Source organism: Drosophila willistoni, chromosome 3R (genome assembly GCF_018902025.1).
Source record: "Drosophila willistoni isolate 14030-0811.24 chromosome 3R, UCI_dwil_1.1, whole genome shotgun sequence".
NCBI lineage: Eukaryota > Metazoa > Arthropoda > Insecta > Diptera > Drosophilidae > Drosophila > Drosophila willistoni.
Genome location: NC_061086.1, coordinates 19,308,851 through 19,320,684, shown reverse-complemented (window position 1 = coordinate 19,320,684; position 11,834 = coordinate 19,308,851). Strand labels below are relative to the sequence as shown.

Below are 11,834 nucleotides of genomic sequence, written 5' to 3'. Positions count from 1 at the left end.
CAGCTTTCACCTGTAGATGAAAATAGAATGACGCATTTCCTGGACTAAGTTAAAGAGCAAAAAAAAGCAAAACCAACTGCCTATAGCCTCATCGAATAGCTGGCCTCGTTCGGATTGCATTCGTCTTGGGTAGAAGCATCGTGATGATGAGCTTTATTATGCCCATTAAGTGCAGAGTTCAATTGAATTCCAACAATCTCACCCATTTTGCAGTAGATACGTGCCAGTTGCTCGAAATGCCTGCCATGGCATATGTCGATGTATATGTATATGTATTTGTATGTATGTACCTAAAGCTGTGCTATCTCCATCATGGTCAGCTAAAATCCCATACTGTGATGCAGCAGCAGCTGCCTTCACCGCCATTAGCCGGCTTAATGTTCATCTCTGAAGAGATGAATATGCCACTAGTGGCCAAGGGTCACTCGATGAGCTGCTTAATTATTTGCGTTTCCTTACCTTGTCCGATGTCTGTCACTTAGCTGCACAGTGGTTGCCCCGTCGCAACACGGTGACCAGATAGGAGCCCCAGCTTTTTTTTTAATAACGCTTACAGCAATTATACCCAGTTGGAGAGCAGATTTCAAGTGTTTCCCGAAAATTCCCTTGATGCTCCATATGGTGGCACAGCTTTTTAATCCACACACACACACACACACCCCACGTTGCACATTCGGTTCTGTAAAAATGCCAAAGGGGTTAATTAGGGTCTCAGCGTATTAATGTCAACTGCTGCTGCTCACTGTTGGACCAATTCCAGGCTGCTTAAGGCTAAAAGGGGAGTTGTTATTGGTGCTTGGTCAGATGCAATTCTAATTGTTGGTTGCCAAGTGATAAGCGGATTGCATTGCTCAGTTGTAGCTTGGAGCCAGTAGGAATTCATCCATAAATTCCATTTCAACATTACTAACTTCTCAAGGATATTAATTATCCTTATAAGTCTTTTACACAGAGCGACATATTAAAGTTATTTGCCTTTAAAAATAGATAGAGTAAGCCCAGCCTGAGCTCCACCGGATTAATTACAATGGCCTAAATTATGTAATACAGAAAGTCTCAACTCTAAATGAAAGATTTAGTTAATAAATTGATATTTTAAATCAATTATTACCAAAAATTTGAATCAGCTTTTAGAATTTAAAATTAAATTTTTGAGATTTAAATGCAAATGCGACTCATTCCATTACTAAAATCATTAAGGCTAAGTGGTTTACCTAAATTTAAACCAATCTATAACTAGAATTATATGCCTAAAATTTTAAATTATGCGGCAACATCAAGAAACTAATAGACAATAGAGATAATTATCATTTAAAAGACACTGATTACTTTAAAGTAGATCCATCATAATCACTCTAAATTAATCATTGTGAAAGCTACTAAGCATAAGTAACTCGTGGGAAAACAATTTTCATCAATTTAATATATGGAAAAGCATTTCAAAGGTTTGTTTTCACATTTTTGCCATTCATTTACTTATTTGTATTATTTCTGTTATCGTTTCAGCTTCGCAGAAACCCAAAAATTGTTAGAATAACAACCGAATTTGTTTTCCAATTGAAGTACTGACAGTTACACATATGAATGTATGTATATATGTAAGGGTAGGGGTAAGGGTAAGGTTGGTATGTTCATAGGAGTTCACCGGAAATACTTGAAATGTTACTCAATCTGTCTAGGTAGCCAGATGGTGTTTTCCCTTCTGCTCATCAAAAGTTTGACGTTTCATTACAAAATAACTTATGCATAAATTACTAGAATAGCTAATTTGCATTGCAGATAGATTCGCCCGAAGCTTCATCTAACTTTCCAAAGACATTCTATAGTTGTGAAAGTCGACAGTTAGACAGGTTGTAATTATTTGCAATTATATAGTACATGGAACACTAAAGGAATTCACAGGCATGTTGTCGAATGGCCGCTTAGGGTAGGGCAAAAAGAGAAGGGGTAGGGGGAGGGAGTCAACCTGTCATAAGCATTGATGTCGGAATTGTGGTTTTGACCCATCACTTAGCCAAATAACAAAGGATTAACACAAGCTGACATTTCAAATGATTGACCAAATTTTAATTGTTGGCACTGTTATTTAATTAATTGACCATTTGAATATTGTGGTAAATTTTAAAGACTTGTTTTAAATATTAGGCAATTATGATTGACTCAAACTGACTCAAAAATGACTAAATTTTTGTTTCTTATCAAAATGGCTCATAAAACTCTATAGGAAAATCTAGAAAAAACAATATTTAAGCCTAATTGTGTAAATTTATTTAATATATATTTTTTATATATATGTTTTTAATAATAGTAATAATGACTGCTGCTATATAAAATAACTATATTAACTTCCTCCAGAAGTTCTAGACCAGAAATCTTCAAATTTTCAATTATAATCAATACAAAAAACTAAAATTTTTTGAAAAGTAAACGAAATTAAGAAAATTGTTGATAAATCTTATTGTTAGCAAAATATTAAAAGTCAAAAATGACAACAAAGCAAAATTATGTCAATGTTTTGAAAATACAGAAAACTAAATTTAAAATAAATTCAACTTGCGCGTGAATGACAACGTGATTATTAGTCACCGCGCTCATCTCTAACAGACAACCCCGAGAGACACGGTCACACTGGGCGAATGTTTACACATTAATGGGCGAGGGGGACTGAGGGGCAGAACGACGTGTTCTTGGCGTAAAATTTATCACTGGGCGAAAAATTCCATAAAATTGTTTTGCGATAGCAAAGCGCACAAACAATAACAACAGTGACGAGAGCATTTCGGAGTGCAGTACTACGAATAAACGGAAATCAAGTGACACGCTGCCAGTTTATATAAATTAAGCAGAAGATACAGAAGCAGCAGCCAAGCCGACGCCGACCGTGCTAAAGTTGACGTGGACACAGCAAAGCTAAAAAGTTCTGTATTAATCAGTTAAAGGATTGCGGATCAAAATGTGCGGAATTTTCGCTTACCTTAATTACTTAACGCCCAAGACGCGTCAGCAGGTGCTTGACCTGTTGCTGCAGGGACTGAAGCGTTTGGAGTATCGTGGCTATGACTCAACTGGCGTGGCTATTGATGCGCCACCAGCGGGAAATGATGGTGATGGCGACTCCATTATTTTGGTGAAGCGAACGGGCAAGGTTAAGATACTGGAGGATGCCATAACGGAGCTATGTCAGGGAGCAGAAGCTGAATTTGGACAGCCTCTCGATATTCATATCGGGATTGCCCATACACGTTGGGCAACTCATGGTGTGCCCTCGGAGGTTAACTCTCATCCTCAGCGCTCGGATGCGGCCAATAGTTTTGTTGTCGTCCACAATGGCATAATAACCAACTACAAGGATGTGAAAACATTTCTGGAGAAGCGCGGCTATGTCTTTGAATCGGACACGGACACAGAGGTGATAGCTAAGCTGGTGCATCATTTATGGCAGACACATCCGGGCTATACTTTTGGCCAGCTGGTCGAGCAGGCAATTCAACAATTGGAGGGTGCCTTTGCCATTGCCTTTAAGTCGAAGCATTTTCCTGGGGAGTGTGTCGCCTCCAGGCGAGGATCTCCCCTGTTGGTTGGCATAAAGGCTAAAACTAAATTGGCCACAGATCATGTGCCCATATTGTATGCCAAGGCCCATCGTCCGCATAGCCAGAAGCAGTTCCAACTGCTGCCACCTGGAGACTGCAGCGGCGCTGAATATCAACCACTGGAGGACAAACAAGTGGAATATTTCTTTGCCTCGGATGCCTCGGCGGTGATTGAGCATACGAATCGTGTCATTTATCTGGAGGATGATGATGTGGCGGCCGTCAAAAGCGATGGCTCTTTGAGCATACATCGTTTGAACAAATCATCCTCGGATGATCCCCATGCCCGTGAGATAATCACCCTGAAAATGGAGATTCAGCAGATTATGAAGGGCAACTATGATTATTTCATGTTAAAGGAGATATTCGAACAACCTGAATCGGTGGTAAACACAATGCGAGGACGAGTCCGTTTCGATACCCAAACCGTGGTGCTGGGCGGTATCAAGGAGTATATACCAGAGATTAAACGCTGCCGTCGTCTCATGTTGATTGCCTGTGGAACCTCGTATCACAGCGCGGTGGCCACACGTCAATTGCTTGAGGAATTGACCGAACTGCCGGTGATGGTAGAACTGGCTTCCGATTTTCTAGATCGCAATACTCCAATTTTCCGTGATGATGTCTGTTTCTTCATCTCCCAATCGGGTGAGACGGCCGACACCCTAATGGCTCTGCGTTATTGCAAACAGCGAGGAGCTCTCATTGTCGGGATCACAAACACTGTGGGCAGCAGCATTTGCCGCGAATCCCATTGCGGAGTCCACATTAATGCTGGGCCAGAGATTGGAGTGGCCTCCACCAAGGCATATACCTCACAGTTCATTTCCCTGGTAATGTTTGCTTTGGTCATGTCCGAGGATCGTCTATCGTTGCAGCAACGCCGCTTGGAGATCATCGATGGACTGTCGCAGCTGGACGAGCACATTCGCTCGGTTCTGCAACTCAATAGTCAAGTCCAGGAATTGGCCAGAGAGTTGTATCAGCATAAATCTCTGCTGATTATGGGAAGAGGATTTAATTTCGCCACATGCCTCGAGGGAGCCTTGAAGGTGAAAGAGCTGACGTATATGCACAGTGAGGGAATTCTAGCAGGAGAGCTAAAGCACGGCCCACTCGCCTTGGTTGACGATGAGATGCCTGTGTTGATGATTGTCCTACGTGATCCAGTCTACACCAAATGCATGAATGCCCTGCAACAGGTCACCTCCCGCCGGGGACGACCCATACTTATTTGCGAGGCTGGTGACAACGAGACGATGGCCCATTCGACACGTTCGCTACAAATTCCCCGTACCGTTGATTGTCTTCAGGGTGTTCTCACTGTGATTCCCCTGCAATTGCTATCCTATCACATTGCCGTTTTACGCGGCTGTGACGTGGATTGCCCTCGTAATCTGGCCAAATCGGTCACCGTTGAATAAACCAACCAACCCAACCACTCCATAGCATCAAGGATTCCATTTTGACGAGTATTTGCCAACGGCTAGATGGTTAGCTTTAAGTTACAATGAAAAAGTTGCACTTTAATCCCTGCCCCTGTCTATCACAACAGGCCCTTTTCTTGCATTTTATAGTTTTAATTACCTTGTTGACTTTTAATTTGTATTGTTAAACAAAAAACCCCTTTTTGAATGTGCAATGGAAATAAACGTAGTTATAGTTCTATATGGAATTTTTTCTTCACATTCAAAATGTCGATAAATAGTTATTATCGACAATCGAAAAATACCACTCTAATATTTATCGACAATCGAAAAATACCACTCTAATATTTATCGACAACCGAAAAAATACCATAAAAAGATTAATTTATCGCACTCCGTCGACACTATCGATGGAGCTCCCATCACTAACAAATTCGACAGCAGAAAAAAAAGAACAACAAAAAGTGTGGGTGTAAATGTGCAGTAATAACGTTGCTGTTATAAAATAAAGATGACGGTCAATAAGCGGGACGCGAGTGAAACGCGTCCGCGTTGCTTTTTCGATATAACCCTCGGTGGGCTCGCTATGGGCCGCATAGTTTTCGAATTGTATAGTGATGTGGCTCCGAAAACTGTTGAAAACTTCCGCGTTTTATGTACGGGTGAGAAGAGCAAGAGACTCCACTATAAAGGTGTTATATTCCATCGCGTGGTCAAGGATTTTATGGTGCAGTCGGGTGATTTTGGTGCTGGCAATGGGACCGGCGGCGAGTCAATATATGGTGGCCAATTCGAGGGTGAGTGCGAAAGAGACGAAGATACCTCTGTGTGTGTGTGTGTGTGTGTGTGTGTGTGCGTATGGAGGGAAAATCAATAATTAATTCTCTGTTGTTTTTTCCCCGTTTTTTTTTTTTTAGATGAATGCTTTGACAAGAAGCATGATAAACCATTCCTGCTATCAATGGCCAATCGAGGCAAAAATACCAACGGCTCGCAATTCTTTATGTAAGTGAGGTCGATCTTCAGTTGAAAATAATTGTCTCTCACCTTTTTATCTAATCCCAATCTTGGCGAATGTTAAGTTTCTCTTGCAGCCCACCATCAAACAAACCAACCGAAACATTTTATTTCTCTTTTTTAAAAAAATCTGTTGTTGTTCATTTAACTATTGTCCCAATATAGCTGAGAGAGAAAGAGAGAGAGAGTGCCGAGTCCACCTTCACCTACAATACCTCTGACCCCCCTTCCAAACCAAAAAACAAAATGGCGCAAGGCTTAGGTACGCATGCGCCTTGCTTTGGTCTCCTTGGCAACGGGCAAAAGGCACCGGCTCTGACAGAGGCAACAAGAGCAGCTACTCTTAACTCCATTGGTGGTGCAGTTGGGCATTCGTCTCGGGATCAACATTGGGGCTTAACACTCCTGCCAAATGGTCTCCAAGGTCGGCCAAAACGCAGCGCAAAGGTTCATCCGTGCGTCTATCCCCAAATATCAACTGGGATAATAAGGCTGCTGCTTGGACAATCCTGACCGAATCCTGATGCAACGTGACCCACCCGCTATGGCCTGCATCCGAATTGTTGCTTGTAGTAGTTGTCCAAAAAACCTTCTGCTTCGTCTTTCCAAAATCAAAACTTTTACTTTGTTGCACATTAACGACCACTACAACAAGAACAACAACAACAACAATGTGCAACAAATCACAACAACAACAACAACAGCATCTGCTACTACTACAACCAACAACAACAACAACCAACAAAATTTGCAATATGTAAAGCATATTTTTCTCTTCTTCTGTTTTTCATTGTAGTACAACACAGCCAGCGCCTCATTTGGACAAGTAAGTATCCGGATGAGATCCTTTTGTATTAAATTTCATTAACTATATGGATATAATGTCTTCCTTGCAGTATCCATGTTGTATTTGGACAAGTTATTTCCGGTCAGGAGTTGGTACGACAATTGGAAGATCTGCCTGTCGATAGGAATTCGCGACCATTACAGGACGCAGCCATAGCCAATTGCGGCGAGCTGATTAAACAAACCAAGGGTGAGAAAAGAAAAGAAAACAACATAGAAATCTTCAACAAAAATAAAAGCGGTCAGCTTAATAGAATACCCATTAGGCAACGAATAACTTTTAATATAATTTTAATTTTAATATAATTTGGCTAAGATAAGCCATTTAATGATTTTTATTCCAATCCTCGCGCTCCTCGCGCTCTTGGATGACTTCGTTCAGATAGGGTTCCAAGTATTTCACATCCTCCTCGTATTTAGTCCATTGCTCCTTGGGTAGAATCGTTTTGGTCATGGACAAATGCAGAGCACGCATAATACGGTAGTTGCGCTCATCGTACAACTTACGGGGCAGACGACGGATGGCCTCCTTCACATCTTCGTTCTCGTGAAGGCAATCGTCGCGGTGCAGACCGTATTGGTTGAAACCCGATAAATTGTAGGCCCACTTGCCCAGGCTGGAGAATACCAATGGACCCTTTCTGGCAATGTAGCTCGACATGATAAGCAAACAATTCAAGAACTTTTTAAAATTAGTTTCTTGATTTGTTTTTAGGTTTTCACAGTTGGAAAACGCCTGCCTTTATGTATAGTATAGTCTAATTTTCAATCTATGACTATGTGATTAGTTTTAAAATCAACCTCAGTTTTTTTTTTAATTTGAACCTAGTTTTGTAGGCAACTGTACCATTATTTTACCCCTGAAAACCCAAACAATTTACAGTTATGTTTGTTTTTATTTTTCCATAGCAAAAAAGGAGAAAAAGCGAAGGAAGCGATCCACAGCAACAGATGACACCAACAGCGAGGATAGCGAGGTGGAGCAAACCAAAAAAAAGAAGGAGAAAAAGAAGAAGCACTCCTCCCGCAAGGAGTCCAAGACAAGTGACAGCGAAAAGTGAGTTGCACGAACAAATTAATTGTGAATTTAATTAATATGTGTACCCAATTCAGCGAAGTGGAACGGGGAAATGGACGTCATCAGAGCGACGAAGATGAACCGGAGGAGGGAGAACTTCATCCCCTGGTGACTTTAACCAAAATAGATCCCAATGAAATACCAGAGGTTGGCAAAAATAAGCAAAACAACATTTAAATGTGTTAAATTACAAATTATTTCTTTGATTCGACCAGGTATCAAACAAATATCTTATGCGTGCCGAAAAATCTCGGTCGAAGGAACGTGAAACTGGTCGTGGACGAGATCATGATCGTGATCGTGATCGCCAAAGAGATCAAGACAGGGATCGTGGAGGTAGAGGTGGCGGTGGATTCGATCGTGATCGCAATCGAAATACCTTCGGTTGGTCCAAGAAGCAGGCTCAGCAGTCCACATCACGCAGCGGACGCATTGTTAAGGGACGTGGCGTATTTGTAAGTTTTTTTTGATCGGCATAAAAGGACCAACAATTACAGCTTTTTATTTTATTTCATGCAGCGGTTCCGCACTCCTTCCCGCAGCCGTTCGAGAAGCACTACCCCCCCACATTGGAAGCATGCTCAGAAACGCACTATTAAGTTGTCCGATTTAGAGCGCATCGAGGAGGAGTCTAAAATGCGAGAAGATGAGATCAAACGGCGTGAGCTGGAACGCAAGAAGCGACACGAGGAGGCAACCAAAGATCCGAAAAAATCCTTTTTCGAGCTTTCCCACGCCAGTACCTATGGAGCTGGAGGGAAGCCATCACCCGAGGATAAGTCGCCGGGAAGGCAAAAGAGCAGCAGCAAACGCAGTGGAGAAGGAGATCGTAGCAACAAGCCCAAGGAAACGCGTGAACGTGAAAGGGAAAAGTCAAAGGACAAGGTTGTACCAAAGCAACGCAAATCGGTGGATATGAATGCTCTAGACTATGAGCAGCAAACCGAAAGTGAGTCGGAGCCAGAGCCTCCCAAGCAGCCAGAGAAATCGAAAGCTGCTCCGCCACCAAGGGAACGCGAACGTGAGCGTGAGCGTAAGCCCGATGACAAGGTAAAAGAACGGGAACGCTCTAAACGGAGTCGTAGCCGTCAGAAGAGTCGCTCGAGATCGCCTCAACGTCGACGGTCTCCGGCTCGTCGGCCTCAAATGCCCCAGCGTCGTCCAGGTGGCAATCAAGGTGGAAATCAGATGAATAACAACCGCCGGAATCCTTTCGCGGACCGCCGTCGACGCTCCCGATCACCGGATAATGAATATCGGAATCGTTTTCCGCTTTCACCCATTCGACCGCGCAGTTCGCCGGTGGATCGTCGCCGTTCTAAAGAGCGTCAGCAGCAGCGTTCCCGCAGCCGAGGACGGCGTCAGGATTCGCCAGCTCACCGACGACAAGATTCACCAGCTCGTCGACGACAAGACTCGCCAGGTCGTCGACGTCAAGATTCACCAGCTCGACGACGTCAAGATTCGCCGGATTCACGCCGTCGACAAGACTCGCCGGATTCACGCCGTCGACAAGACTCGCCGGAATCACGCCGTCGACAGGACTCGCCGGGACCTCGTCGAGGTCGCAGCCGTGGTCGTCGCCACAGCACTTCCCGGAGCTCCAGCCGACCCCGAAGACATAGTAATCGCTCACGCAGTCCGCTGCCGAAGCTAACGTCGGCTCTACCGGCACCGGAGCCAGAGGATAAGGACAAGGCTGCACGCGAAAAGATGCAAAAACGCGCAGAAGCAGCTCTGCTGCTTAAGGAACATATGCGCAAGGAAATAGCCAAAGCGGAGGAAGAACGCCGTGCTGAAAAGCAAAGACTGGATGATATCGAAAAGGAACGTACGGCACGGGAATTAAATGAACTGGAACGCCTCAAGGCCGAAACTCTAAAGAAGCTCCAAGAGGAGGAAGGCAAGCGGGAGGAGCCCGAGGAGACGGCCGCAAAGCGAATCAGGCGTGAGAGTCGGGCGAGCAGTCACGAAGATCGGGATCGGCATCGTGACAAGAAGCGCAAGCATAAAAAATCAAAGAAACAATCGACGCGATCGCCACGATCGGATTCAGAGTAAAATGTAATTGAAATCCCCTTACAAGCATATAACACTATATGCCAGTAATTCATTTAAATTTATTTGCAATTGTAAAAATCGCCCAATAATTCATTACAAAAAAGAGTTCAATAAAAGAAAATTTGAACATGTATTGTTTAAATTACAATAAAAAACAATGATAATATTGTAAAGGTAACGAATGTCTTGAGTTTAAATATTTTTGTACCGCCAAACCAAAATTGTATTGACCAACACTTTCATACAAGTGTTGGAAATCTTTGCTTAATATGGGCATTCCATTTGAAAATCTTTTATTATTGTTATATTTTAAATTGTACAACAATTAATTAGGCTGCACATTTAACAGTAAGTCATAATAATTATTTGGGCGGTGTTTTTACCAACACTGACTACGTTTGGTCTGTTTTGTGCCCTTCTTTTTAAACTCAACTTCGCCAGCCCTTCTCCCCCTCCCACAATTTCCATTCATGAGCGAAAGCGAGCTTCGACGCTGCCATTGAAAATTTTTTTACCTTCTTTTTTGCGGCGCAAACAAAAACAAAAGTCGTACGTCGCCGGCAAAAAGCTCAGTGCTCGACAGCGAACATCGAGCAAAAGCGAGCTTTCGACGCCGTGGTTCGATGTTCTTCGGGTGGTTGCATGTGGTTCGATGTGCTTTACGGCGAGAGGACAAGAATTTACGGCGAATAGTATATTTCGAGCGAATTCGGCCATATGGTTGTTGTTGCATTTGTGAGTCGAGCGAATTGGCGGCGAATTCTGTTATTATTGTTATTTCAGCAGCGTCGTTAGCAGCGGCGTCGGCAGCGGCATTGTTGTTCCACAAGTGAGAGAGACCGCAGCGGTCCACTGAGCGGAGAAATGTTAAATGTTTTTACTTTTGGCTTTGGCGTTGCGCTTTTGTTTTTTCGGTTCGGCGTGTTTGGATGTGTTTGGCAAAGTGCTGTGTGTTTGTGAGTTTGTATTCAGATAATTCGCCGAAAAATTAAATGTAATAATTTTAAGCCGCCTTCCCTAAGCGTATTCAATAAGCCAACAATAAACAAACAAACAAACAAAAAAAAACAATAATTGCAATATTATAGTGTAACTGTGTGCGTAATACGTATGCCGGCGGCGCTTCTTTACAATGAATTTCTGTGAGTGTGTGTGTGTGTGTGTAGTGCGTAAGTGTGAGTGAGAGAAAAAAATTTATAGGCAGCGAAATACAAACATAAAACGGAAATACAAAAAAGGCAGAACAGACAATAACAACAACAACAAGAACCACAATGACAATAGTGGGAGGATGTTAGAGAGGGTATCGCAAGAGGGAGAGGAGCTTAGAAATAGCCGGTGCAAAATGCGTACACAAAGAAAGCGAAATGTGATTCATTGGCGGCGGCTGCGACGGCAGCGACAATTGTACAAATTCCAGCATTGTTTCGTCCTGTTAAAAGGAATATAAGTTATGACATAATAAGCCAAGCGAAACACGCCGGCAAACCATAGCAAACCTCAAGAAGAAGAACATGACGATGACGACGGAGAAGAAGAACAAAGAAAGCAAGTGCGTGGGCGGCGGAAACAATATGAAATGAATATATTTTAAAATGAGCGAAATGCCAAACAAACAATCGACAGAGGAAAACAAAATGAGAAAGGAACCAAAGCAAACTGGCCGAAAAGGATATGATGAAACGCAATTAAACACGGCTGCCAAAGAACAGGAGTTGTTGTTGTGTTGCTGTTTCTTCTTCTTCGTCTTCTTCCTTTTTGGGCTTCTTCTTCATCACAAAGACAAAAAGCACACACGCATGTACGCACACA

At 42.9% G+C, this 11,834-nt stretch overlaps 3 protein-coding genes across 3 annotated transcripts; 2 read left to right on the top strand and 1 right to left on the bottom strand.

Moving 5' to 3' along the window:
- Positions 1-2,547: 2,547 nt before the first annotated feature.
- LOC6646906 (glutamine--fructose-6-phosphate aminotransferase [isomerizing] 2) lies at positions 2,548-5,261 on the top strand. The gene has a single exon (XM_002070554.4). It carries the CDS (start codon positions 2,954-2,956, stop codon positions 5,015-5,017), a length of 2,064 nt encoding a protein of 687 aa, XP_002070590.1. The 5' UTR covers positions 2,548-2,953; the 3' UTR covers positions 5,018-5,261.
- A 184-nt stretch (positions 5,262-5,445) lies between these two features.
- LOC6646907 (peptidyl-prolyl cis-trans isomerase G) lies at positions 5,446-10,204 on the top strand. The gene is made up of 8 exons (XM_002070555.4): positions 5,446-5,817; positions 5,938-6,025; positions 6,834-6,863; positions 6,934-7,073; positions 7,793-7,940; positions 7,997-8,108; positions 8,177-8,416; positions 8,481-10,204. Exons 1-8 carry the CDS (start codon positions 5,532-5,534, stop codon positions 10,020-10,022), a joined length of 2,586 nt encoding a protein of 861 aa, XP_002070591.2. The 5' UTR covers positions 5,446-5,531; the 3' UTR covers positions 10,023-10,204.
- Positions 7,190-7,644, bottom strand: LOC6646908 (cytochrome b-c1 complex subunit 7). The gene has a single exon (XM_002070556.4). The coding sequence runs from the start codon at positions 7,542-7,544 to the stop codon at positions 7,209-7,211; it is 336 nt and encodes a 111-aa protein (XP_002070592.1). The 5' UTR covers positions 7,545-7,644; the 3' UTR covers positions 7,190-7,208.
- Positions 10,205-11,834: the final 1,630 nt, after the last annotated feature.

Excerpts from the sequence above, each read along its gene's own strand:
- LOC6646906 (XM_002070554.4), top strand. The coding sequence starts at position 2,954 with ATGTGCGGAATTTTCGCTTACCTTAATTACTTAACGCCCAAGACGCGT.
- LOC6646907 (XM_002070555.4), top strand. The coding sequence starts at position 5,532 with ATGACGGTCAATAAGCGGGACGCGAGTGAAACGCGTCCGCGTTGCTTT. Across the intron at positions 7,941-7,996 it reads AAGACAAGTGACAGCGAAAA|CGAAGTGGAACGGGGAAATG; the intron begins GTGAGTTGCACG and ends TACCCAATTCAG. Across the intron at positions 8,417-8,480 it reads TTAAGGGACGTGGCGTATTT|CGGTTCCGCACTCCTTCCCG; the intron begins GTAAGTTTTTTT and ends TATTTCATGCAG.
- LOC6646908 (XM_002070556.4), bottom strand. The coding sequence starts at position 7,544 with ATGTCGAGCTACATTGCCAGAAAGGGTCCATTGGTATTCTCCAGCCTG.